This window comes from Vulpes lagopus, chromosome 4 (genome assembly GCF_018345385.1).
Source record: "Vulpes lagopus strain Blue_001 chromosome 4, ASM1834538v1, whole genome shotgun sequence".
Taxonomy (NCBI): Eukaryota; Metazoa; Chordata; class Mammalia; order Carnivora; family Canidae; genus Vulpes; species Vulpes lagopus.
The window spans coordinates 116,628,777-116,651,697 of NC_054827.1; the positions used below are offsets into that span (position 1 = coordinate 116,628,777).

General features: G+C 47.5%; 1 protein-coding gene across 1 annotated transcript in view; it reads left to right on the forward strand.

Moving 5' to 3' along the window:
* TMC3 (transmembrane channel like 3) overlaps positions 1-22,921 on the forward strand; it is a 36,945-nt gene that overhangs the window by 7,586 nt on the left and 6,438 nt on the right. The window contains exons 4-17 of the mRNA XM_041753152.1: positions 3,018-3,099; positions 5,818-5,924; positions 6,743-6,841; positions 6,944-7,086; positions 8,492-8,639; positions 9,272-9,315; positions 11,909-12,056; positions 13,905-14,014; positions 16,030-16,108; positions 17,379-17,624; positions 18,490-18,618; positions 18,880-18,947; positions 20,502-20,630; positions 22,779-22,889. Of these exons, the coding sequence (XP_041609086.1) occupies positions 3,018-3,099; positions 5,818-5,924; positions 6,743-6,841; positions 6,944-7,086; positions 8,492-8,639; positions 9,272-9,315; positions 11,909-12,056; positions 13,905-14,014; positions 16,030-16,108; positions 17,379-17,624; positions 18,490-18,618; positions 18,880-18,947; positions 20,502-20,630; positions 22,779-22,889 (1,643 nt within the window). The remainder of the gene's footprint in view (positions 1-3,017; positions 3,100-5,817; positions 5,925-6,742; positions 6,842-6,943; positions 7,087-8,491; positions 8,640-9,271; positions 9,316-11,908; positions 12,057-13,904; positions 14,015-16,029; positions 16,109-17,378; positions 17,625-18,489; positions 18,619-18,879; positions 18,948-20,501; positions 20,631-22,778; positions 22,890-22,921) is intronic.

Here is a 22,921-nt window from a genome sequence, read left to right on the forward strand (position 1 = left end):
CCAAATAGTAAATTTTATGTAACACAGCTACCCATTCTTCGTGACTCCCAGCACCAAGATCCCGGTCCCCATTCACAGGACTGCCACTTGGTCCTGTCCGGGGAATCAGTGCTTCAGAACACAAGGCATCCTGGGGGGCCCTCCCCTGTTTCCAGCCAGCATCCTCCATTCATGTGGGTCTCCACTTGATTCTAGCTCCTTATAGACAGTCTTCCTTCAGCACCAGCACATGTCTGTATTTCTGAAGGAAGCGAGGTGTGAGTGTGAGACAACCAGGACCCAAGACGTCACTCCAGAGGGAATCAGGACACCCAGGTCCCTCTGCCATTGTTTCCCTACTCTGGCTTTGGTTTTCACATTTGATTCTCAAGATTCCTTCTGGTTCTAATATTCTATGTCCTTTGTGTCTCTCATGATACTAGCAAAGGAGGTCACCCTTCTGGAGAGCCTTTGTGGCATGGTTGTCACCTGCCTATGATGGTATATAGACTGATTGGCCTCCTGGCAGGTCCTCCTGCTTCTACAAACATCCCCCAGTAATCTACTGTGTTCCCCACAGGAGCCAGGGCAATCCTTGAAACAGTAAACTACTGATGCCAACCCTTACTAAGATAATGATAGATGATTGATTGATTGATAGATACCGAGACACATAGATACACAGATAGATACATTGATAGGCTATTATTATACTTAGAATTAAATCTCTCTCCTTCCCATGACCCACCAATTAGATCTCACCCCACTTTCCCTTCTTCTATACTCTGCTATAAAATGCCCAGCACATGCTAACTCACAGATGTAATGGGCTGCCTTGGCCTCCTAGATAGCTCCTCTAATGATTTATTATTTTTTGAAATATCAGTTCCTTTTCATTCAAGTTTCACCTCATGTATGACCTTCCCAGATCAATCTTTCCTGATCCTCTTGTTTAAAAAAGCTTTCTCATCCAGCCCTAATGGACCACGTCCCCCTGTGGCATTGATGTATCTGTTGCTGCCTTCTCTCTACCTAAACGCAAGCTCTGCGCCAGCTAACATCTTATACGTCTTGTCCATTTGCACCCACAATACTAGAAAGACACATGGGTGCTCAGTACATGCTCAGAATGAATGCATCTGTCATAAACTAGAATACATGCTGTTAGAACACCTTTATTCCAGGCCATTCCAAAGAGGAAAGAATGAGCTTATTCTTATTTTTGGTACCAAATAACTCAGGCCCATAATTAAGATCTAATTCTTCCAAGTTTGGTTTTTGGTTTTGCTGGGGTTTTTTTTGTTTTTTGTTTTTTTTTTTTGCTTTGCTCTTAAAATTTCAAATTATTTCAGAGTTTCAGGGCTTTCCATGAAGATTTGGTGCAAATTATCAGAGAAGTGTGGTGTTTATTTCCCCGCTTTACTGAATCTGGGTTATCAACAAATCATATCTTTCAATCCCATTTACCTCGAGGAAGCTCCCTTAGGAAGCTAGTGTAGACTCGTGTTAGCAGAATGAGTGCTGGGGTTTCAATGCCCTTAAGCTGAGTCAGGGGCCCCTGACTCCTCACATGAGCACCAGAGGCAGGAAAGGAGGTTTTTCATCTCTTATCTACAAAAGTCGTTCTGCTTTACAGTGTTCTGTGCATTGAAATTCAACCAAAATTTAAATCGAACGAGTAACCCTGAATACTACTGATGGAATCCTGCTTCTCATACAGACAAGGAAATGGAATCTCAAAGAAAGAAAATCCCTTTCCAAAGAGTGTGTAGTAGGCTCACGACTGAGCTGGTGCTAGAACTCAGGGCTGGGGCCCTCCTCCCAGTGCCTCCTACACTTAAGGACTTCACAGCTGGCCAGAGACTCAGCCGGTTTCCAACACCAAACCCGCTCCCAAGGGTGTTTGAGCACCGTGGCCCTGCACCCTGCAGGCTGTAGGGGATGAAAGAGCACAAGCTTTGGTGTTCTCCATGCTAAAGGACATACACCACGGGAGAAATCTAATGGCAACACGAAGTAGGATATAATCAACTTTACAAGAATATCCATCGCTGGGAGCTTTACAGAGAGAAGGATCTATTCCTCTCTTCGGAGAAGCTGCGTGAACTCATCATGGGCGTGGTTAGGTTCGAGCTGGGTCTGGAATCATGAACAGAAGACGAACAATTGCAACGTCTGATAAAATTCAAACAGATTTTCATTTACAAGCAGCCGTTCTGGCCTCAGCAGACACATCCCGGAGGACATTATCATGCGTGTCTGCATCAGGACCATGTGCTGTCTCAGAGTTCAGAATGTTGTAATTACATTTGCAAGCCTTCTTTCTGCAATGATATCATTTGCTTCCAACACAAACCGAGATTGTTTGTATGTTAAAATGAACAGCCTGCCAATACTGTGGAGAGCAGAGCCAGCGTCAGGGCACATCGTGCTTTAGTCTCCTTGGAGGAAAAAGAAAGAAAAAGAAGATTTTTGAACTCTTGGCAATTGCATTTTAAACACACAAGACAAATTTCCAGATCTCACCGCTGGCAGCTTTGGCCAGGAGAGAGGGTGGGAGACAAGCACAAGGAGGACACCGGACAGGACGGGAGGCACACAACGGGCAGGGCTTGAGTTCAGGGTGTCTTATTGACCCCTGGTCCTCAGTCCAGGGAGCTGTGGTCACCTGGGCCCCACTCCCAGGCTGGGGTCAACTGGGTGCATTTGGATATAATTCCTCAAGTAATTAAGTGTTTTTGGTTCCCCAAAGCAGGAATGGGGAGAGTAAGGTAGGTGTGACCCCAAGGGCATGGCCTCCTCAGGACAGACACCACAGCTCAGAGCCTGAGGCAGGTGCCCTCCCCCAAGCAGGGGTACAGAGAACAGAAGGGGGGGGCTGCTTTGGTCCTGGTTGTGCCTAAAGTCTTGAAAAATCATAGCTATAGGTATTAGACAATGTGTCTGGGGGCCTGTGCTCCCCTCAGGACCGTAGCATCACAAAGTCATTGCCATTTTGACAACTGTAAAGTTCTCAAACTCTGCTCCCTCCTTTTCAGCTCTGGCGGAAGTTTGCTCGTCTGGCCTGTAACTTCATGGTCATCTTCATTCCCTGGGAGATGAGGATCAAGAAAATCGAGAGTAAGTATGGGCACTCGGAGGGGTGGGGCAGGGACAAGGTACAAGTGGCCAGCCCACCTCCAGGCCTGAGGAGGGAAGAGCTGTGGGTCCCCTGGTAGTCACACTGTGTGCGTGGTGCAGGCTGGGGCTGGACTTGGGATGGTGCAGATAGAAGACATCTGTCCCACCACTCCCCTGGATGACAGTGGTCCCCCTGTCGCTGCGGCTCTGCCACTCTGGCAGTTCATTCGGGAGTCAGACCCAGCACTGACCCCAAAGGATCAGGTTTAAAAACCGCAGAAGAATAAGAGAGTCATGGGAGCAGTTGCCAAACAAAACCTCGGAAACTTGCATTTTCTTAGAGCTGATTATAACCATTCAGAAAGTATATTCTAAAAAATAAATAAGTCACATTCACAACAGGTTCACAAACGTGCAGACTCATTGTACACACATAACACGCAGCACACAACGCCAAGAATAAACTTAACAGTGAATCTGTAGTGAAGAAAACTGTAAAATCAGGCCACAGGAAGTTTAAAAGGTCTTCTGAAGAGACATAGGATGATTTAATATTTGAAGATGTGCATTTTCTTAAATCAGCTTACAAGTTTAATGTAATTTTGGTAGAAATCTCAATGTAATGTGGTTTGTTGTTTCTTTTTTTGTACTCGACAAAATGATCATAAAACTTGTATGAAAGAAACACAACCAAAAGATTCATCAAAAAGAATTTTTCTTTAAGAAAAATGCAATTGAGCTTGCATAACCAAAACATTAAAATACATTTATAAACACTACAGCAGTTGAAACTGTAGCATAGCACCATAGATGATACTAGAACTGTTGATTCAACTGTTTTAAAGAGGATGCTTAGATCCTTCACTTTAAGGTTCCATGAGCCATTAAATAAGAGATAGGAAGCCATGAAAGAATTAAAGGAAGTACAGAGCATGTGATCTCAGTGAATGCAAACCTGTCTGTGAAAGTAAAGAAGGAAATCATCAAGGAAAACAACGCTGTATTTAATTACCTATAAAAGAAATTATACTTACATAAAACAAAGCTAAAAGCAGACAAATGGAGAAAAAACAATTTTCAGCATTTAAATGGAATTTAGAGTTTTCCTACACAGTGGGTGGGAATGTAAATTGGAAAGGCGTTTCTAAGGGAAAGTTAAAATTTGTAACCAAAGCCTTCATAATGTTTGTGCTCTTTGATAAAACTCTTCCATTCCCTAACAACCAGAGAAACAAGAGCCACAACAAAATTGATGCACGATTACCAAGTTGGTACCCCACCCGGATTGCTTGGCTGGTCCAGCTTTTTTCTCGGCTGCCCTGGGTGTTGATGCTGTGACTCACAGCTGCCCCTTCCCTGGAGCATCGCCCTAAGCCTGTGCTGTTCCAGCCACTGGGCACAGGTCACCTGCCCCATGCCCCAAGGGAGGGCCCAGAGGGAGGCAGTCCCTGAGGAAGGAGGAGTCAAGTCCTGCTCCTTGTGCAAAGTGGGTCAACTGTGTTGTGCAATTTGTCTTCCAGGGTCCCCCTGGGATGGGATGGAGTAAAGCTGGGCTCCAGGGAAACCACCTCCTTGCTTAGTTCTTCCCTTGCCCCCCTTCAGCTTGATGCCCACACTCCCTTTCTGCAGAGAGTGCTTCCTCAGTATGTCATAATAGCTGGACCCCTTCCTCAGGCTCTGCTTCCAGAAAACCTGCCCTTGGAGGGAAATTATTTATTGCAGGCTTACTTACCTTAAGGAATCACCTAACTGGTAAAAAGTCAAAAATTTAAGTGTTAAATGGTGGAGATAGATTAAACAGATGATGGAAAATTCAGTTGATGAAACAATAATATTTCTTTTATAGGAGAATAGTTTTTACATGAAAAAATGCTTATAATATATGAATAATTCAAGATTCATGTTGTAGAGAAATGCCAATTTTGTACAAAAAAACTATACACATAGAATAATAATGGGGGACACGCTGAAAGTTTACTAGAAACTAACTCATTCTAGTAGTTTAATTTAATGATCTCAAAATAGGTAATGTTTTTGTTTTCTTGGTGATGGCTTTGTGTTTTCCTATTTACTATGCCAAACACAAACTAAATTTGAAATAAAAACTCAAGAGATTTTTTTTTTAAGTATGGCACAAATCACTCACTTCCTCATCTAATTTCTATGTTCCCTTAGTTTCTTAATAGAAGCTCAGTTTTGAATATACTTTTTGTTTTAGGATAATATAGATATATAGAAAAGTTTAGATATATAGAAAAGTTGTAAAGTTCCTGTAATTCACTCAGTTTCCCCTAATGTTAACACCTAGCAAATTGCTATATACCCTGAAATTAATACAAATCCTTGGAATTCTCAAAACTATACAAAATAAAAATATACATCTATGAAATTCTTAGAAGATGCTAGTTCTTCTGAACATATGTGAAATGTTGCAAATTTGACAAGTATTTTAGATGAATGTGTCATTAGGGAAATTATTAAGTTAGTGGTTTTTTTCTGTGCTTATAACTGGAAATACTAATGAACATCTTGACCCACACAAATGACTATTTTGGGGGGACACCCCAACTGATATAATCATGGCCTTCTTCATCTTTGTCCTGATACACAAAACATTGCAGTGTTGCTGTACAGAGAACTTTGCACGGTAAGGGATTTATAGTGTTCATCCTGTTTATACTATGTTGTACCATTCTTATTTTCTGGCCTTTTTTTTAGGTCACTTTGGATCTGGGGTTGCTTCCTACTTCATATTCTTGAGATGGTTATTTGGAATTAATATTGTGCTCACGATTATGACAGGTGCTTTTATTGTCATTCCAGAGGTAAGAACTAGTTTAGGGAAAATCAGAAGTGCCATGCCTTAGAAACAAGAGATGTGAGAGTCTCATAAACAACTGCCCGCGTTATCCTCATGGGAAGGATAATCAAGAAGATGAAGTGAACCTTTTCTTTGCAGGGCCGGGTAGTAAATAGTTGAGGCTTTGGGGACCCACAATCCCTGTCACAGCCCTCTCACCCCCCATGCAGTGTGAAAGCAGCCACAGACGGTACACAAACTAATGACGGTGGCTATGTCCAATCAAATTTTATTTACGAATACTAAAGTTTGACTTTTATATCATTCTTAAGTGTTGCAATATATTATTCTTCTTTTGATTTTTTTCCCCAGCCATTTAAAAGTGCAGAAACGATTCTTAAAAACAAAACAAAACAAACAAACAAACAAACAAAAAACAATTCTTAGCTCTTGAGTCATACAAAAAGAGGTAACAGGCTGGATTTGGCCCATGAGCCAGTTCACCAGTGCTGTGATAAAATAAAACCCGCTTCTCAACTAAACTTCATCCTCACAAAGTAAATGGGACTGTTTCCCATGCAGAAACCCAGTGACCTCAAAAATCCACTTGTAGAAGCCCAGCAAGAGAGTACCAAGGCAGGATGATCGAAAAAAGAACATCAGCCCACCCAGGATTACTTTTCCACCAGTGAGAATCAAGCAGAAATGCAGCCCCTAGAGATCTTGTAACTGCAGCACCTTCACAGGCCATAGGGAGGGATCTGGGGATTGGCCACCCCCCTCTTCTTCTGGTCTCCTCCCCACCCCCCAGAGGATCACAGGACATCCTGTTTTCTCTACCAGCTCATTGCAGGCCAGCCCTTTGGAAGCACAGCCAGCAAGACCATCCCCAAGGAGCACATGGCTTCGGCTCAAGACCTGGACACAGTCTGGTCCCTGGGGGTGAGGCTGAGTCTTGGCCGCACTCCTATCTTGAGGGAGGGCTGACTGGGTGGCAGTTCTGGAACCTAGGTTGGAAAATGACACTGAGTTCTCTCTTCACAGGGTTACCTGCAGTACTCAGTGCTCTTCTACGGCTATTATGGCAGGGAGCGAAGGATTGGGAGAGCTGGCTACCGGCTGCCCTTGGCGTATTTCCTGGTGGGGATGGCCGTGTTTGCTTACAGCTTCATCATCCTCTTGAAAAAGTATGGCTGCTCAATTTCTCTGCATGCCAAGAATGATGTGGCTGATCTCAATCTGCTCCATAACTTGTAGAGTTCAGGCATAACTGTGCCCAATTTGCAGATGAGGAGACCAAGGCTAGAAGAGATAGCCATATTTTAACCAACACTTATTCAACATTTACTGCTTCGTGTTGGGTCTGGAGAAACGAGAATCATATAGGTTTAGCAGCTAAGGGAATTTCAGACAATTTAGTCATTGCTCTCACAGAGATGGGGACAACATGGTGTACGTGGCCAGAGGTTACAGAAAGCAAAACATCCTCCTCTGGCTGCATTTTGCCAGTGACCTCGCTACGAGTCCTGCAGGGGCCAGGCTCATCTGCGTCATGATGCAGTTTGCACCTCCAGTTCATCACCGAGCAGAGGCACAGGGGAAGGAAAACAAAGTGTTGGGGGTCAGGAGCCCTTCACCATCCCCACCATGAGACCTGTGGCCCCTCCTGGCCCCTCTCTGGGCCCCATTTGTAAAATGTGCAGGTGGGCTTGGTGGACAGCCAGGCTCCCTGGCAGCTTTCATGTTCTGTGCTTCTACATGGGAGCTAGCTAATTGGGGGGATGGATGTGTGGGCCCTGAGGCCACGGAGAACCTGGCCCCTCTCTGCTTGGTTCACCTGCTACTTCTGTGTGCCTTGTGTGCCCCGGCGTGTCCTGTCACCTGCCCTGTGGGGCATCTTAGCCCAGGGCAGATACAAGTGCTGAGGGGGGTGAAAAAAGACCATGAGTATCATCATCACCACCAAACAACAAAAGCCTGAGAAGGTGCATTGTGACCTGGCGGCCTTCGGTTCACAAGAAACTTCCCCACCTAACTTCTGTGTGCTTCCAGACCCCGCCTGGAAGACAGGCCCTTTTCGAGATGTCACAGCTTATGGGAGAGATGGAGGCAAACTCAGGACCAAGAACTATGGAGGGAGAGAGTAGCTGGAGAAACAGTCTGAAGGATGCAGGACTCTCCGCTGGGGAGGGATGGTGACTGTTTCATGATATTCAGAAAAATCTAAGGTTTATTGAGGGCTGAAGGGACCCGAAAGGCTCCCCCCTCAAAGGCAGGGCCTCCAGGAAGGCTGGTTCAGCTCTAAGGAGAGTCGGATGTCACAGTCACACTGCACAGAGATGGGAGGGGCTGGCCCCCCAGGTGCACACACCTGCGGTGACCTCCTGGCCACCGCGGGGCAAGGCCGCTTGTCAGATGGGCTTACCCCACACCCGGACAGTGCCGTTGCCACAAGAGAGGGGCCGAAGCCAGCAGGTGCCACGCTGGCCTGACCTGTCTGGGGCCCTTCGTGGACCAGCAGCAGCCCTGGGGCGGACGGGGCCCAGCCAGCCCCTGCCTCTTACGCCCGCGGCCCTTGCCCCTCTCCTGCAGGATGGCTAAGAACTCCCGGACCAGCCTGGCCAGTGCCTCCAATGAGAACTACACCTTCTGCTGGCGGGTCTTCTGTGCCTGGGATTACCTCATCGGCAACCCGGAGGCCGCGGAGAGCAAAACCGCTGCCATCGTGAACAGCATCAGGGTGAGTGGGGGGCGCGGGGGCGCGGGGGCCCGGGGTGGGGGGGTCACACCTTCACCGCGGAGCCGCCAGGCCTCCTCCCAGTGCTCCAGGAAAGGGGCTGTCCACAGGACGGCGGGGCATGCACCGCACCCCACGATCCCATGGAGCACACACAGGAAGGGACGATGAAAATGTCTTTATCTTAATTTTTCCATTTCATCCCCCTAAAATGTCAATTGGTGTGTTTTTGATCATTTGTATGGTGGATCACGACCTTTGTGCAGGGCACTTGCGAGCCAATACACACGTATGTGTTAGGGATGTAAGCTTTAGTGGTAACTCAGGACGATGTCATCAAACTCACTTGGGGACTTGGGTCTATTGACTGGTGCAAACAGCTAAATGCTGCCCCTTTGAGGAAATTAGATAATTTAACTTATGTAAACGATGTCATCATCCACCTCCTCTGCCCAAACCCCGATTTCTTTTTCATCTACTTATTATTGTACAAAGCATCGATATCGATGTCAATAAAATCTCACAGAGTAGCTAAAAAATACTGAATAAATAATTTCTTAGCATGAAATATTTCTAAAGATTTATGATTAATGGTGAGGCTGAGCTTTTAATTTGGATGTGTCTTTTCTTAAAAGGAGGCCATCCTGGAAGAACAGGAAAAGAAGAAAAGCAAAAACCTGTACGTATGGACCCTCCCCAGTCTTCATTTATTGATAAGCTATTTTAATTTGGCACAAAACTTTCCAGACTGTCTATATATTATTTCCACACATCGTCAGGCAAATCTTTCTCCTTAAAAATCTATCCTTCTAAGTAATGTGATACATGGCAAGCCTGTAATGGTTTGATGGCCATATTTAGGAGTGGTTCCTCCCTCCTAAGTAAGATCGGGCGACAGGGTAAGAGTTCTGAAGTTGACCAACTTCTTTCACTTAGACGATAAAAGGTATTTTTAGCGTTGATTTCTAGTTTGCTAAATTAAGCAAAGATTATTTTATTTAGCAAGAGACCCCCAAGGTCATAAGATGGGAGTAGTATCCAGTTCTTGTTGACAAGACTTCCAAGGGGATGTCTCAGGTCTGAACTTCCCCAGGGTTTGAGGGCTGCCTTGGGGAGGTGAGGCCCTTCAGTGTGAGAACCAATGGCATGGAATCACTGTTCCCTGGAAGGGACAATGACCTGTCCTCATGGGACAACCATGTCCACTCCCTGCTATCCTCACTGGTTCTTTCACCTTTTGACTAGTTCCCACAATGCAGAAAGCCTGATGGGGGAATGCAGGGGATGTGGGGAGGGGAGGAAGCAGGACACGGTGGCAGGAAAGACTGTCCACAGGGAGACAAGCAAGGGGACTCCAGCCCTCCCTTTGTCATTAACTTAGCTTCCACAACCCGGGAAGGTCCCTGGCCTTTCCAGGCCTCCACTTCTTCCCCGTGAAATGAGGATGGAGCTCCATTGGTGCTTCTCCGAGGGCAGAGAGAACCCACCCAGTCAAGTTACCCCAGGGCACAAAACATGCAGCCCGCTTCAGCACCCACCCTGACTCACTGAATTAGAACCTCTGGAGGGGTGCCAAGAATCCACATTGTTAGCAGGCCTTGCAAAGCAAAATGTGCAAGTGACTCCAGTGTTACCTCAAATTTAAAAACTGCAGCATTCCAGCTCAAAGATGGGTACTTCCATCCTGCATTATTATAAGCAAATGTATCAACAGCACGAATAACTTGACTCTCACCTCTCTTCCTGAATCAGACAAATCCTGAATCCTCCTCATTCTGCTAAAACTTGAGGTAAATGGATGTGTACCAGGCATTCAGGGATATCCAGGGTATTATCACAGGACAGGGAAGGAAGAGAGTAGAGAAATGGGAAAATGAGCATTTGATTGGAGACTTCACCCCGCGCCCATCATGTGCATTTTCTGGTGCAAACAGCACGAGGATCAACAGGTGCTGGTGGGGACAGCGGGACCATAATGCATGACTTGCCTGGCCCTACCAATGATGTCAGCATGGTCTGGGGACAAGAGAGAGTGGATGCCAAAAAGCATTTATGGGCCTCATTCTCGCTCAGATTTTCCATCTCCAGGGTTCAGATTCTTTATCTGAAGTTCTCCACAGAAAGATGAGGTGATGTCTATCATTTCATTTGGGAGTGAGATTCCTCCTTGAACAGATGAAAGGTCAAGACTCATGTAGAAAAAGGGGTCATGACCAGCCCCAGGTCACCCAGGAGGCGGAACTGTGCTTTACAGACAGGATGGTACACTCTGCGTACACTTCAGATCCTCCTGGCCACACTCTTCTTCTAGTGCCCACTGCCAGGCAAGGCCATGCAGGGCTGTGCAAGTGCCACGGCCAGTGTCCAGGTGTAACGGCCCATGTGCAGGTGTCACAGCCAGATGCATAGGCCCCTGGTGCCCCTCGTTGGTACCTGCTGCTTGTCACCCCAGGGCACCCACCAGACCCCTGTCAAGGCACAGGCATGGGAATCCAAGAGGCTGGGGGCAATGCTGGGAGTTCATGCTTGGGGAGCCACCCTTGACCAGTAGGGACAGGAGTGATGACAAAAGCTTCCTACTTCTCTGTGGGCGGGCCGTTCTGAGGTGCAGCTCATCTGCCCCTCTGCAGGCCCTGCAGCAGCCCCCAGCTGTGCCAAGTCCACCACAATCCCTTGTCCTGGCTGCCTCTCCTCCTGTCTTCCCCCCCAGACCTTACGGCATCATGTCCCAAGTAAACTCTGTGCAAATGGGTCTGTGCCTGAGGCTCTGCTTGCAAGGAATTCCAGGCTAAGACCAAAGGCAGAAGCAGATGCCATAAAGTAGGCCAGTTGGAGTCAGTGAGTTTTCCCCAGCGTTAGGAAGGTAGGAGCAAACCCTTGTTCCACTCCTGACATTCAGTTGTTCTTTGTTTGTTCATCTAGGTCTAGATATTCTAGGAGCTGAGAATACAACAGAAGAGCAAATCATTTGACAGCTTATGTTCTAGGAGAGACAGCTAATCACCTACCTCTTAAATCTCTGTACAGCGTCACATTCATGATGCTTGTTTCCAGTCCCACTGATGGGAGTTGGGTGGATTTATAAGTCACTGTGAATCCCTTAGGAAATGAGGAATTTGGACTCAGGGCGGGGTGGGTAGGGAAGAGCACTGACTCTTCAGGACAGAGGAACACTTGACAGGAGAGGGGTCCTGTGGCTGTCTGGTGTCTGTACATCTGGGCACCCTGAGCACAGCCCGGAGGATGCGTCCTCATGCCACTTCTCCCCACAGGGCGGTGACCATCTGCCTGAGGGTTGTTGCCAACATCCTGGTACTTCTCTCGCTCGCTGGGAGCATCTATCTCATCTACTTCGTGGTAGACCGGTCCCAGAAGCTGGAGCAGTCGAAGAAGGAGCTGACGCTCTGGGAAAAGAATGAGGTACCTGCCGTGTGATCTGCACGTGCCCTCCCAGAGGGAAGCAAGAGAAGCCTTCCCATGTTGTGTCCTAGGTAGGCTAGCTAAAAATGTCTCCCTGGAAGAACTTAGTCTTCTTCTTCTTCTTCTTCTTTTTAAGATTTTATTTATTTATTTGAGAGAGAGAGAGAGGGAGAGAGAGAGAGAGAGAGAGAGAGAGAGAGAGAGAGAGCATACAAGCAGGGGGAAGGGCAAAAGGAGAAGCAGACTCTCCGTTGACCAGGGAGCCTGATGTGAGACTCAGTCCCAGGACCTTGAGATTGAGATCATGACCTGAGCCAAAGGCAGGTGATCAACCAACTGAGCCCCTCAGGCATCCCTAACTTAGTCCTCTTGTCCTAGAGAACCAACTGCAAGGGCTTTGAGCCAGAGTGGTGATGCCCTGAGACCTGATAGAATGGTTTCATTGGTCCCGATCAGGAAAGGTTCTGATTCAATATGTTCTTCAAGCGTTCACCCTACTGTTTCCCTTTGGGTCTTGCCGACTGTGCTCAGCTGTTCTTGCGTGGTGTTTCTTCACACACACGTTTCCAGGAGTGGACTTCCCCCCACACGGGCTTTAGTGACTGAATCATATTCTGCAGCACATGTCACGGTTGACCGTATGCCAATTCTTACACGCTGAGGTCATTTCTGTATTTCTAAATTACAAACAATGCTTCCCAAACCATGTTTGTTCACTAAAAGATCTTTTCCCTTCATTTATGTGAATATCCTCACAGCAGGAAATGGCTAAGGGAGAGTTATAAGAGGTCTTATAATTCTTTTTTTTTAAGATTTATTTATTTATTTATTTATTTGACACACACACAGAGAGAGAGAGCAAGCACAAGCAGGAGGAGCAGCAGAGGGAGAGGGAGAAACAGACTCTCCACTGAGTAGGGAGCCCAATGCAGGACTCGATCCCAGGACCCTGAGATCATGACCCAAGCCTAGGACAGATGCTCACTGCCTGAGCCAGCCAGGTGCCCCCCAGCCTGTTGCCTTATAATTCTTAATATTTGCTATAAGACTGCTGCTGCCCTGGAAGTCACGTGCACTTTTCCTGCAACGATTTGAAAGGCAGACAAAGCACGGGGGTCATCTCTCTGACCACTGCTGTGGAAATGAGCCTCATTTATGGGATTCATAAAGTAAAATGTGTAGATGATATGATGCATATAGTTTATCCTCAACGTACAGTAATTTTTCAGAATCTGAGACAATGTTCGGTCACCTTTTCTCAGACCTCCTTCTATTTCATGCCAATTAAATGGATTGTGTAAATATGTGCTTGTGTGTTGGCAGATCGATTAAGGTTTTAAGGGCTTATTCAGAAATTATGTCTCTCTTTAGCTCCCACCTCCCTATTACCAGCTAATGTCCTCTTTTGGTTGCCAGAAGTACAGACAGGAGCCAGGCCCGGCACAATCCTCTAGACAATTTCTCTTCCATGCACAGAAAGAATATTCGATTACCAGTCAGCCCGTCCCCTTTCCTATTTTTAATGGTTGGGGTCACCTCCTTCTGCCACGCAAGGTAAGTAGAACAGCAGGGCAGTTGAGAAACGTGGCAGAAATGCTCATGAATCCCCAGCGACAAGTGTGAGCATCTCAGATTAAGTTCCTAATAGGAGTAAACCCACGACAAAGTGGCAATGACCTCTCAGAAACAGCTAACCAGCAGGGACTTGGGGGCAGGTTCTCCACGTAGGAAGCACACAGACCTCCGAGCGCCCGCTGGCCAAGCGGAAGGCCAGGAGGCCAGTGTGAGGTAGGTGAGGCCGGGCTGGGGAACCTGTGGACTCATGGCTGGTCCGCACTCTCCTGGCAGGTGAGCGTGGTGGTCTCCCTCGTCACCATGCTAGCACCATCGGCCTTTGACCTCATCGCCGCCCTGGAGATGTACCACCCACGAACCACACTGCGCTTCCAGCTGGCAAGGTATGACAGCCCTGTGGGCACTGCCACGTGGTGGGACGCCCGTGTGCCCACCACGCTGGGGACTCCCATCCCTCAAGAGCCAGGATTGCTTCACTGGTGCCTGAACCTCATGCCGAACTTCCCCTATGGATGCATCTCAAGGAAAGCAGGATGCTCAAGGAGTGCATGCTCAAGGAGAACAAGAGGGGAAGGAGAGAAAGAGGGGCAGGAGGAGGAGAGGGAGGCTGGGAAGAGGAGTCAACAGGGCGGTGCCAGGATGGTGGGTGGACAGGACAGCGGGTGGTGCTGGCCAGCCTGAGCAGTGGTAGGGGGTCCTGGGGAATCCCATGAGGGCAGGGCAGCCACATCCATTTCCAGTGCTGGCTTTGTCCTGTCTCCCTGAAAGTGGCCAGGGGCCATTCAGTGAGTAATGGACTGAGGGGTGGCCCTGTTCCTTGCAGCTTTATTTACAAAAATAGGCAAGCCTAGCATTTGGCCAGAAGGCTGTCATTTGCCACTCCCTGAAATCCAGCTGTCATTTCAAAGATAGAAAGACATGCCAAAGAAGAGTCAGGGGTCTGAGGAAACATGCCAGCCCTGGGTGGCTCGGAGCTGAGACCCTACACTACTCAACACTGCTCTTGATCTGAGAGAGACGTGTCTTCCTCAGCTCCTTCCTCACCAGCAGACCTGGGAGGATCAATTCTATTATTGCATTTGTTCTAACAGCAATCCTATTATACAGATTGGTCTCGTTACTCACATTTAAAACTAGAGAAATAGAGGCATCCAGAGACATGCCCCAGACAAATTAGGGCTAATTTTGGTAGTAAGAACAAGACACATTATTTTGGTTCCATTAAGTTCCGTGTAATTCATCAGCCAACCGTGTCACCTTCTGCTTAAGGCACAGTGAGGACCAGAGCAATGGGAGAGCAGGACAGCGGAGTGAGCCCTCCTGCTCTTGTGAGGGGCAGCGCTTCTGAGAGCACCCTGAGGATCTGGCCCTGTGCTGGGTGCCCCCGAACGCAGAGATGGACAAGCCCCCGGCTCAGTGTGCTGGGAGTCATGGGGAGAGCCAGGGCTGGCCCCAATGCCCTCGGCTCACTCTCACGCGGGTGTCAGTGCTGTCCCTGTGGAATGAGGGGAACTTCCGGCACCAGGGGGCCACGCAAAGTTTCAACTTGGAGTCTTGTCCTCAGGATAAAGCTGCTTTCTCCTTTTCATCTACCCGTATTGGTCTCCTGACCCCCTTTGTGCGAATCAGTGTCCGTGGGAGGCAGTGGTGAACCTGACGCTTTCTTTTCTCATCTCAGAGTCCCAGATCCGTTTCTGATAAGACTCAAGGCTACGTCCTGGGTAATTCTAGGATGCTTCCAAAGCCTGGAAGCTCTGGGGAGGCTGGCAGCAAGCCTTGGATTGCTGGCCAGCTGATCCCACCTGCTCACAGTGGCCCGCAGTCCCCCAGAACAGCTCACCACTCAGCCTGCATTTCAGAAGCAGCCCCTGAGATCCTGAAGTTGTTTTCTGCCCCTCGCAAACTGTGTGCACCTGAGCACTTCGCCTGGCCCTCCCCATGGTTCCAGCTACTTGTCCCTTTAACAGGGGTTACAATACATGCGCCTCACAGAGTCGTGAGATTCAAATGAGATCCTGCCTGGGAAATCACTATATTCACCAGAAATCACAACATGAGGACACCTAATCCACACTGCACTCAGAGCCCTGCTTCCTCAGCTCACACTGTTTCTGCTACACAAGTGGTTTTAAATTGCTGACGCAAGGATGGGCCGCAGTGGAATCACCCGGGAAGGCTAGAAAGGGGTCCCCGGGTCCGATCCAGACCGATAACAGCAGAATGGGTTCTGGAATTCTGTATTTCTTAAATGCCCCTCCCTGCCATGATTCTGAAGGAAACCACATGTGGCTGCCACTGACTTGGCATGACCATGATAGTCACTCCTAACTGGTGGCACATCCAGAACCACGGGCTTTCATGTGGTATCTTGTCTCTCAAGGTGGGCTTGTGCTTTCAGGGTCCTTGTGCTCTACCTGGGGAACCTCTACAGCCTGATCATTGCTCTCTTGGACAAAGTTAACAGCATGAACACTGAGGTGAGTGCCCGTCCCTGGCAGAGGCCCACTCCCCACCCCCACTGCCACACATGCACACACACGTGCACACATACACACAAGGGCCATCCTTGTGGACATCGTCACTACTTATACTTGCATTTCCTACATCACATTCGAAACTCAACTCAGCTGTGGTCCTCTCAAGGTAAGGAGAAAGAATTAGCCCCATTTCCAAGATAAAGAAACCAAGGGCAGGGTTTATGGCTAGTGAGTGACCCTTCTGGGAGAAGAACTTGGGTCTTTTGAGTCCCACTCTTTGGGATAGGGCCACACTATTTCTGTCAGTTCCAACAAGATAAGCTACCTGGTTGCCTGAGTGCCTCAGTCAGTTAAGCATCTGCCTTTGGCTCAGGTCACGATTTCAGGATCCTGGGATCGAGCCAAGCATTAGACTCCCTGCTCAGTGGAGAGTCTGCTTCTTCCTCCTCCTCTCCCACTGTGATCTCTCTCACTCAAATATATAAATAAAACCTTTAAAAAAATAAAAATAAAAACAAGCTATCCACAATGGTTTCAAGTGATCCCAGGATGAGAGACAGGCTGTGGGAATCTTTTAGCAAATTTGGGAGAAAATGAGCACTCGTGGGGAAGAGCTCAGAGTAGGTCCTCCATCCCAACCCCGCAGAGGTTTCCACTCTCATCCCAGGGTGGCTTTGGAGCCCATCGTAAACCTGTCTACCTGTGAGTTCATCCCATGTAGTAGAGGAGGGGGAGGTGGGGAGGACCAAGAAGATTCTCAGGGTGTCGGCCCACACCACACCAGGCCAGACTGTGACATTCCCAAGGCTCACAGGGCAGAAGAGGCCAAAGAGAGAGCAGTTCTGCATCCGAGCCTTGGTGTCGCATAGACTAGGTCCCTACCCACCACTTGCTAGCAGACCCAGCGTGTTCCCCTTCATGGAGCTGAGCATCAAGGGATGCCCATCAACAAGGGATAATGAGTCTGACCGATGTGCTTGTAAGGGCAAGAAGATACACCATGTGTCAACCTAGGACAGGATCCAACGCTCACTAAGGTCCAATAAATACTGGTCATTAAGACCCTGTGTTCATTGTTCAGTCCAGCTGTGAAGTGGCTGGTCATCCAGCAAGGTGCGGGTAGGGACAGAAGAGAGACAGCTGAAGACAGAGAGACGGAGAAAGAGAGAAAGGGATTATTCCCAAGCAAGGCAGAGACATCTTTGATGTTTATGATGCTTCTTTACAAATATGTGGACAATCCTTTTTTCTTCCTTCCCTCCCTTCACAGGAAACTGCCACCAAAAATAACACAAGCCACTGGATAGAGTCTACCATCTTCTTTGCCACCAGGACGGTCGCTGAAGAAGATAAATGGTCCACACCTGGGCCTGAGATAGGGCTTGGGAGAAACAGCACGTGGGGCCCAGACGAGACCAGTGTTCCAGCTTACACCTTGCCTCTCTCGGAGGCCAACAAGACCACCATCTACACCCAGAATCCACAAGACCAGTGCTGGGAGACCTACGTAGGGCAGGTGGCTCCCTTTCTGCCTTATAAAGGCCTTCCTCCACACTCATCATCTCATAACTTAATTCTGGAGTGTCATCCTCTCTATCTTGTTGGAAAGAATAAGATTCAGTGAGGGTTTATGATTTTCTCAAAATAATAGGAACAGTCAGCATAAGGACTCATGCTGTGAACTATGTGCTGGCCCTGTTTTTTTTTTTTTTTCTTTTAAAGATATATTTATTTTAGAGTGGGAGGAGAGAGTGCAAGTGCTGATAGGGGCAGAGGGAGAGGGAGAACCTCAAGTAGACTCTGTGCTGAGCGCAGAGCCCAAAACCGGGCTCAATTCCATCACCCTAAGATTATGACCTGAGCGGAAACCAAGAGTCAGACACTCACCCAACTAAGCCACCCAGGTACCCCTGCCAGCCCTGTTTTAAGGGCTTGGTCCTCATGAGAATCCTAGTATCCTCCTCATAGGCACAGTGGGTAAACTGAGGCTCAACATGTTAAGTAAGTTGCCCAAGGACCCAGATATTAGAAGGAAGAAGGAAGATCTGAACCCAGGCATCTACCTTCCACATGGGATCTTGTACAGAGAATCTTAGCCCCAAGGTCCCCTGAACTTGAATCATTGACCTCAAGTGGTCTCTGGTGGCTCAGAACCACAGGCCTTGGGTTCTCTCCTGGTTTCGTGTAATGTTGGCCTCAGACATCAAATTCCAGATTCAAATTAATAAATACTGAGCACCCATGATGTGCCAGACATGAAGATGCTGTGGGTGGGACCCAGCAGCTCAGGCTCACGGAGTTGGCAGAGGAGGGGGCTGTGCAAGAAGAGGTGGATGGAGGCAACGCAGGCCGTGGTAGTGCTAAAAGAGTCTGTGTTCCAGGAGATGCTGAAGCTTTCCATCATCGACATGCTCTTCACCGTGGCCAGCGTCCTGCTCATAGACTTCTTCCGGGGACTTTTTGTTCGGTACTTAAGTGACTACTGGTGTTGGGACCTGGAAAGCAAGTTTGTAAGTGAGATGCACAGTCCTCTGGGGAAGTTCATATGGCTAGATCCCCCTTTCCTGACATTCCTGAGAGAAACACATGGGACGGGACAAGGGTTGGGGGGCACAGGGCTGAGTCTTCTTTTCATTCTGACACTGTTTTCTGGGGCAATCTCCCCATGTCTATGGGAGCCAAGAATCCTCTACATGTGACTATCATGACCTGGCTTGGGCGGAGAACCGTGGAATCTTTTTTTTAATCCAAAAGTTCATTTTCTTTTGTAGCCTGAATATGGGGAATTCAAAATAGCAGAGAACGTGTTACATTTAGTCTACAACCAAGGGATGATTTGGTAAGTACTGAAGTTTCTTCTTACCTTTTCTTTACAACTCATCTGGGTTAAGATTTTGATTTACTTGGTCTGGATGGGACATGCCTGTTATAAACAGCCATGAGAATTAAATAGAACACAAATTGTTCTTAATGAAATCATCTTACAGGTATAGTCATGTTCGTAACGGCTTTCTAAGCATTTTGCAGAAAGAAACAATAGAGGAAATAGTCTGTGTTTGGGCCAGTATTGATCACAGCCAAAAAAAAAAAAAGAAAAAAATCTACAGGGGATCATTAGAATAAGCATCTGGGGAGGATCTAGATACAGCTGGGAGGAGAGGCTGCTGAGTCCCCAGAAGGAGATCCAGGAGTGGCTGTGTCACAGCTGGGGCCAGGCCTGCCCTCGGCACCCCACTCCCCCTCCACGTGCCACCCTGTTTTCACTGAGGCTGGGCACATGGCCATCCTCCAGACTGACAGACCCATCCTAGGATGAGGCCAGAAACTTGGGAAATTCATTCACACAGGGCAACTCCTAGCCAAGGCAATCCTGTTTCTAAAGATGCTGAAGACTTGAAAGGGGCCATATGATCCTATATACGTGGGGGTGAGGGAGCATGGCTGAGAGCTCCCTCAGTCATCATCCCTCCGCCCCAAGAGGGACCATGCACACAGTGCTATATGTTAGAATAAAGCAAGTGAAGACAAAGAAGTTTCCATACTTCTTCTTGGATGCTCCATACATTCAGAAAACACAATCTCTCCATAATCATTCAGTAAAGATGCATGAGGAATAGAGAGGCATCAAGTAATATTTCTTCCATCAGATTCTATATCCTTATAGTCCATCCACTCTGTTTTGCAAAATTTTCACAAATACAGTATTAAAGATAATATGTAACACTTATGTAATATTTGCTAGATATCAGGTACTTTGATAACTACATTAATCTCACATCATCACCAGAAGAAGAGGGGTGAGTGTAGTCCATAAGATACTTGGCGAGAGAGGCCACATTCATATACCTTTTATTACAGCATATCATTGTCATTGTTCTGTTTTATTATGAGTTATTGTTAATTTCCTACTGCGCCTAATTTATACATTAAACTTGATCATAAGTACATATGTATATAGAGGGAAAACAGGATATATAGAATTCAGCTCTCTCTGCTGTTCTGAGCATCCACCGGGGTCTTCGAACAAACCCCTGTAGGTAAGGGGAGGTGACCGTAAAAGCAAAAAAGCAATGATCCTCTTGGGATTTCTTGCTATTAATGAATACAGGTACTAAGGACTGTCTTTCGTAAAAGCGGAGTGGTGTAACACACACTTTTGGACAGTGGGGTAAGGGTATTTGCTCCCTTGCCTGCGGTGAGGAGAAAGACAAGCCCTTGGTACACCTGTACGCAAGGGATGCTCTACATTGGGATCCCTCCTCACCTGCGGAAGGGACTGCCCCCCCCCCACTAGCTGGAGGGCAGGCATAGGGTCTCAGCCCCCAAATCTCAGAACCACAGGAAGCAGGAGGGGAACACATGCTAACTAACCAGCCTTCCTCTGTGGCTCCAGGATGGGGGCCTTCTTCTCCCCATGCCTCCCTGCATTCAACGTCCTCAAACTGATTGGGCTCATGTACCTGAGGAGCTGGGCAGTGCTGACTTGCAACGTGCCTCACCAGCAAGTGTTTCGAGCCTCCAGGTCAGTGAGAACTGAGGCTGCACCACATGGAGAGCTGAGGCTGGCCACGCTCTCCTCTCCCGCACAGTGGTCTCCCAGCCGTCCACCTGCGAAACTCTCATCTGTCTCCCCTCTGAAGCCACTTGTAGTCCCCTCTCTCAGATTTAATCATTGGTATTTTCTTTTTCTTTTTAATATTTTATTTACTTATTCATAAGAAACACAGAGAGAGGGCAGCCTGGGTGGCTCAGTGGTTTAGCGCTGCCTTCAGCCCAGGGCGTGATCCTGGAGACCCGGGATCAAGTCCCAGGTCGTGCTCCCTGCATGGAGCCTGCTTCTCCCTCTGCGTGTGTCTCTGCCTCTCTCTCTCTCTCCTCTCTGTGTTTCTCATGAATAAATAAATAACACCTTAAAAAAAAAAAAACAGAGAGAGAAGCAGAGACATAGGCAGAGGGAAACCTGATACAGGGCTCAATCCCAGGACCCCAGGATCATGCCCTGAGCCAAAGGCAGATGCTCAACCATTGAGCCACCCAGTAACTTTTTACTGGTTAAATAACCCCTTAGAAAATGCACTAAGCATAAATGTCCATCTTGATGGATGCTCACAAGCTAAATGCATGTAACCAGCACCCAGATCAAAAAATGGAACAAGAGTAACACCCAGAAGCCCCACCATGTACTCGATTCCACTTGCTACCAACCTCTCAGGGCATTGTGCACAAAGTCTGCACCCTTTGGTCTCAGGCTTCTCTGCCTCAGTGTTGCTCTGGGAGACTCATCTTGTGGAAAAAATGTCTTTACCAACGCTCCTGGTGGCCGCACCAGTTGCTCCCCACTGTGAGCTGTAATGAATAACACTGCCCTGAACATTCTCCTCCTGTGCTTGCTGGGAATACACTCAGGGTGCTGCTGCCGGCTCCCAGGGCTTGCACGTGCTCACCTCCAGCAGACAGGGCCCGAGAGCTTTCGTCCCCTCTAGCAGCTTTGTAGGAGCTCCTCAGATGCCCCATAACCTTGCCTTCTTCTCTTCTGCAGTTTCATTTTAGCCATTTTGATAAATTCATAACACATTTTGAACACATTGATTAGAGCCCTGTTGGTTTATTCTGACATAAGAGTTATTTATGTGGGTGTATGTCAGTGGCTTTCAAACCTTTGACCATAAACTACCGGCATGACGATGTATTTATATTTTATCTGGTAAACAGGACACATACAGGCATATATTCATTCATATGTATATTTGTATGTTTTTGTATATATTTATATGTGTATACATATATATTTATATATGTATATACACATATATAAATGAATACAAATATATATACACACTGTATATAGTATATGTGCATATTTGTTATATCCATTCATAAATATATATGTACGTATAGTATATACAGAAAGTTTTACAAATTAACAATGTTTACTTGCTTACTACCTTCTACATGCTCTGATATTTTCTATTCTCTTCTAGTCCAGTTTATTTCATTAAAGAGAGAGACAAAGAGCGCTAGCTGATTGTCTCTAGATTGACCGCCCTTCCTCTTTCCAGAGCTGTGTGCAGGGCCTTGCCCACCAAATAGATCGGAGCCATCCTTGGGGAGGCCTGGGCAGCCAAGCTCCCTAAAAGCAGCATAGAGCTCAGGTCCCAGGGCTTCATCCGGCAGAGCAATTACCCTGAGGAGCCAGTAGCAGAGAGGAGAAGAGGTTGGGCACAAAACACATTTAAGCAAGAGAGTCAAGAATCACCCCAAAGGAACCTAACCATCCTCAGACGTAGGAGACAAGTTCAAGGCTGGGAACAGAAGAGGGGGTCAGGGGGATAGAAAAAAAGCTCTGAGGTTTTTCCATGAACCAAGCTTACTTGGGGATGACGATGGGTTCACCACTCCCTTGGCTTGAAGTGGACAGGTGTTCAGCAAATGTCTAGAAGATGAACAGGTTGGGCTGAACCTTTGATGAAGTCCCTTTGGGCACCTGTTTCTAGTTTGCTAAGCTGCCTGTGATCCTGTGACAGACCTTTTCCTAGCTAACAGCTGGAGGAGGATTTTTCTGTCTATACAGAGTCAGATCTGTGGTTCTGGTGTTGGTTCTTTGGACGTATGCATCATTGGCCACTGGCCGTAGAAGGAACTCAGCATGTGGCATGTGGTTTCTTTGCAGATCCAACAACTTCTACCTGGCAATGCTCCTGTTTATGCTCTTCTTGTGCATGTTGCCAACCATTTTTGCTATTGTTCGGTACAAGCCATCTCTAAATTGCGGCCCATTCAGGTAAGTTAAGCAGCTGATGGCCAGTGCAGCTG